This window comes from Miscanthus floridulus, chromosome 11 (genome assembly GCF_019320115.1).
Source record: "Miscanthus floridulus cultivar M001 chromosome 11, ASM1932011v1, whole genome shotgun sequence".
In the NCBI taxonomy this organism is placed as follows: domain Eukaryota; kingdom Viridiplantae; phylum Streptophyta; class Magnoliopsida; order Poales; family Poaceae; genus Miscanthus; species Miscanthus floridulus.
The window spans coordinates 94,738,798-94,743,567 of record NC_089590.1 but is presented as its reverse complement, the minus strand read 5'-3'; the positions used below and the strand labels follow the sequence as shown (position 1 = coordinate 94,743,567).

General features: G+C 53.9%; 1 protein-coding gene across 2 annotated transcripts; it reads left to right on the top strand.

Moving 5' to 3' along the window:
* Positions 1-1,883: 1,883 nt before the first annotated feature.
* On the top strand, positions 1,884-4,532 carry LOC136494006 (myb family transcription factor RLI1-like). Of its 2 annotated transcripts, none has more exons than XM_066490145.1 (8): positions 1,884-2,074; positions 2,179-2,834; positions 2,949-3,186; positions 3,331-3,407; positions 3,573-3,618; positions 3,838-3,892; positions 4,001-4,070; positions 4,161-4,532. In XM_066490145.1, the coding sequence occupies exons 2-8, from the start codon at positions 2,202-2,204 to the stop codon at positions 4,398-4,400; spliced, it is 1,359 nt and encodes a 452-aa protein (XP_066346242.1). In that variant the 5' UTR covers positions 1,884-2,074; positions 2,179-2,201; the 3' UTR covers positions 4,401-4,532. The 2 variants fall into 2 exon arrangements, with proteins under 2 accessions (XP_066346242.1, XP_066346243.1); XM_066490146.1 differs by having other exon boundaries at positions 1,890-2,074; positions 2,952-3,186.
* The last annotated feature ends 238 nt before the right edge of the window (positions 4,533-4,770 follow it).

Here is a 4,770-nt window from a genome sequence, read left to right as displayed (position 1 = left end):
TGTCGCTGGCGATGACCAAGCACCGAGGAGAGAGGAGTCCCCGACGTCGCTGGCGATGACCGAGCACCGAGGAGCGAGGAGTCCCCGGCGTCGCCGGCGATGACCGAGCACCGAGGAGCGAGGAGTCCCTGTTGTCGTTGGCGATATCCGAGCACTGAGGAGCGAGGAGTCCCCGGCGTCGCTGGCGATGTCCGAGCACCGAGGAGCGAGGAGTCCCCGGCGTCGCTGGCGATGATCGAGCGCCGAGGAGCGAGGAGTCCCTGATGTCCCCGGCGATGACCGAGCACCGAGGTGCGAGGAGTCCCCGACGTCGCTGGCGATGACCGAGCACCGATGAGCGAGGAGTCCCCGGCGTCGCTGGCGATGACCGAGCACCGAGGAGAGAGGAGTCCCCGACGTCGCTGGCGATGACCGAACACCAAGGAGCGAGAAGTCCCCGGCGTCGCTAGTGATGTCCGAGCACCGAGGAACCGGATGGTGACACAAGACGTAAAGACAACGATTTAGACATGTTCGAGCCGTCTGATCGACGTAATACCCTACATCCTGTGTCTTTGGTGTATTGTATTGAGATATAGTAGATAGATCTAGATGGATCGTGTCCGCTAGGAGACCCCTGTCTCTCCTTATATAGTCTGGAGGGGCAGGGTTATAAGATAAGTATCCTATTTAGTACTATACAATGTCTTACGGTGCACGCCGAGCAGCGCCGTACACGTCTTGATCTTGTGGGCCGGGCCACCTCTGATGGTGCGGCCCATGTCTTGTCTTGTGGATACCGGGGGCCATACTCCCACACCGGGTTAAAAGTGGTAGACGATATACATAAGTCACTCAAATTATACTGCGATAATAATCCAACAGTATGTTATGCTTATAACAATAAGTCAAGTGGTGCTGCTAAACATATTGACATAAAGTATTATATTGTGAAAGAAAAAGTCCAGCATCATATAATTAGTTTTGAGCACATAAGTACAGAAAAGATGCTCGCGGATCCGCTTATAAAAGGCTTACCACCCAATGTGTTCAGAGAACACTTAGCCGGCATGTGTTTAAGGGAAAGCCTACGATTTCTGGACAATAAGGGCCTAGTTGAGAATCTATTTCAAAACATAGAGGTGCATTATAACTATTAATCTAATGACACTGACCGTGACGATAAGGCACGCTCTATACACTGATCTGTGATGAAATGAGAAAAAAATAAAGTAAGTTAAGTTTAAGTAATAAGATGAGATCAAGAGGGAGATTATTACTGTTGATCTCTCCAGCTCGGCCCAACGGTCGAGTTAGGCCTTGACCTCGCACCCTGATTGGGGGCGTCCAACCCTACATGGTTGGTGGGCCCCGTCGCATTACGCTATAAAGAGAGGTGGGGGCCGCCGGCTCTCGGTACGAGGTTCACCGTGCGCCGCCACACCTACCGACAAACCCAATCCGATCTAGTGAGGGGCGCAGCCAGTGACAGAAAGCACCGTCACCGGGATGCGGCCGTTGGATCACTTCACCGCTACACCGCCACTGGAGCGCCACCTCTTCACCGCCCTCTCTACCAACGCGATGGACAGTTCCAGCTCCACCAAACAGTCCGATGATCGGTACCTACTCCCCTCTCCTTTTTGGATCTCGTAGTCCTTGGTTCTAGGGCATATTTATCCTATTATAGTAAGTCAGCACCCTACATCTACGGATAATGATCCTGTGATTTTAACACTTGCTGCTTCCTCCTCCGGCGGCTGCGGCATGCTCATCGGCTGTTCGGCGATTCCCAGTAGTTCTCTCTTCTCTGTGCGCACTGGAGGCACTCACCGCCGTCGAATTATTCTCGTCACGCTGCAAGACACGCCACCAGGAATAATATGGACCGGTGCAGGATCCTATTCTGCCACTAGAATTAGAACCCAGCTTCCAAATTCCTTTGGATTGGATGGGAGTGGAACCTATGCATCGTCGGCCCTATTTAAGCATACCCGCCGCGCTAATCCTGCTCTCCTGCTTCAGCTGCCGCCCGAATTAGTTGCTAGAAGTAGAACCCTCTGTTTCAATTCAGGTCTCACATGTTGATGTTAAAGTAAGCTGTATATATGATGAACCGTTGATGCGTCCGATCGAGCTCGTCTTGAAATAATTTGACAACTTGGTTGTGGTCGTTCGTTTGTTTGTTTGTGTGTTCAGTCCCGAGACTTCGTGATCACTAGATGATGGACGCCAAGAAGATTAAGCTGCACGACTACCACCGCTACGGATCGCCGCTGTGTGACCCGCAGCTATTTCCGGCCACCGCCGCCGCCGGGGGGCTCTCCTTCCACCCGGGTCTGGGGCTCGTGGGCTCCCTGCCGCAGCCTCATGCCGGCGGCTGGGTGCACGAGGAGCACACCACGACGACCCCGAGGTCGGTGCTCGCGACGCAGGGGCAGGGCGGCCGCTGCGTCGGCTCCGACGCCGCCGCGTTTTTCGCCGCCGAGGAGCTGATGATGGGCATGGCGCGCTTCGACTGCCCTCTCGGCGGGACGACGACGCTCCCGGAGCTGACAGCGTTTGCCAAGAGACCGCAGTTTGGCCGGCCGACGACGGAGGCCGAGCAGCTGTACCACCGTCGTCCAGTCGACCCGCTGCCGCTCCGCGACAGCTCTGCGGTGAGGACGTACTACGTCCGGCCGCAGCAGCGCGACGGCGCCACGGAGGCGCCTCCGTCGCTCGAGCTGCTATTCCAGCGGCGGCAGCAGCAACACCAGCAAGAACGAGTGCATGGGCTGTTCGGCAACGCTTCCACCGGCAGGCTGCTCGGCGGCACCGGCGGCGAACCCAAAGCCCACTTCTTTCCAGCTCATGTAAGTGAACGCGTGGGAATGGATCACTGATAGAGTTGTCGTTCTCTTAATTAAGCATACCATGATCGTGTTCTGATAGCGGTTCTTCCGTTCTTGTCTGGCTAAACCCTGAAGCAGGTTGCGGCGAGCACGCTTCTCCCGGCGATGGAGGCGCCGGCGGGCATGCAGCAGAGCCCGATGGAGAACCCGCTGTCCAGGAGCTGCAGCATCGGTGCGCCGGCAACCCACGTCGGGAGCGTGAACGTCGCCGCCGCGCCGGGGCAAGGCGCGCCGAGCAAGACGCGGATCCGGTGGACGCAGGACCTCCACGAGCACTTCGTCGATTGCGTGAACCAGCTCGGCGGCGCGGACAGTGAGCGCCCTTGATCTTGATTTGAACTTCCTCCTTTTCCTGCACGAGTTCTTGGTTAATCTGTCTGCTTTGCTTGAATTGAAGTCTACGTCTTTCGCTTACTCAGAGTCATAGTTTTCTCTTGTTGTTGCGTGACACTTGCAGAGGCGACTCCCAAGGGGATTCTGAAGCTGATGAACTCTGATGGCCTCACAATCTACCACATCAAGAGCCACCTTCAGGTACATAGATTTTTTTTTTGCAAATTAAAAAGGCCACTTTTCTGAACTCATCAGCAGTGGAATGGAAAATTTCAAATTTAAACAGATGCTGTCGTGTGACACGAATTTGTAGGACGGCCTAGTTGAATGTAACTAACAATTTCATATTCGCCTCTTGGATTTCAGAAATACCGCATAGCCAAGTACATGCCAGCATCATCGACGTCTGAAGGTAATCTAATCCCGTCCAATCCACCAAGAATTTAGAATAGTACAGTACCACAACAAACTATTCCACGAACACGTCAACGCCAAGCTTTATTCATTCCATGGGCCATGGCCGTTTTGCCAATTGCATGCCATGCCTGGCTGACACATGTTGCCATTGTGAGCTCACTGTGTTCAAATTCAGTCCTATCGCCGGCTGACACATCCCGTTGTCGAATTGCAGGGAAACAGGAGAAAAGAGCCGCCGGAAATGACGTGCAGAATCTCGACCCCAGCACGTACGTAACTGTCGTCGTCGTCGTCTACCTTTTGACATTGCAAGAATCCTAATGGCAACCATGTGCACTAGCTAACAGTAGCAACAACCCTTGCCTTTTCTTTTGCAGTGGGATGAAGATCACTGAAGCACTACGCGTCCAGCTCGACGTGCAGAGGCGCCTCCACGAGCAGCTCGAGGTGCTGTGTCGATCTACGCGTCAAACACTAGCTCTGATGTGTGTTCGTGACATTTGGTAACTTTTTCTTTTTTGGTGGCGTGTGTTGCAGATCCAGAGAAACCTGCAGCTGAGGATCGAGGAGCAGGGCAAGAAGCTGCAGAAGATGTTCGAGGAGCAGATGAAGGCGAGCAGGACCGTGATGGAGCCGCCGCAGGGCACCGCCACCGCCTTCCTCGGCGTCGGCGAGCGGGATGAGGAGGAGGAGGAGGACGCGTTCGACAACGTGCAGGTGCAGCTGCTGGCGGCCGTGGCCAGCAGCGACGCCGGGTTCCAGTCGAAGATAAGCTAGCCTTTGCCGCCTCCAGCTGGCTCTGGCTTTGTAATCGTAGGATTTGAATGCAAATGTCGGCGTCGATGTCCTTTTTTCTTTTTGCGAGCCGGCGTAGATGTCCTTGTATGTTACCTACAATGTTTGGAGTGCTTTGTTTTTGCCAAATCGATCGAAATGTCCATTTCTTCTTTTTTAGAATTTTTTTGAGGGATTTTTTTTAGAAAAGAGAGAGAGAGAAAGAAAGAATTAAATATGCAACTTAGTGCAATTGTGCAAACACAAGAGGTGACAGGATGCTCGTCCTTGCTAGCTGTCCAGGAAAATCTAAATGGCATGAAGGATGTCCTCAAAGCTTGGGAGCGAGACCAGTTCGGGTCAGTGCGCGGGG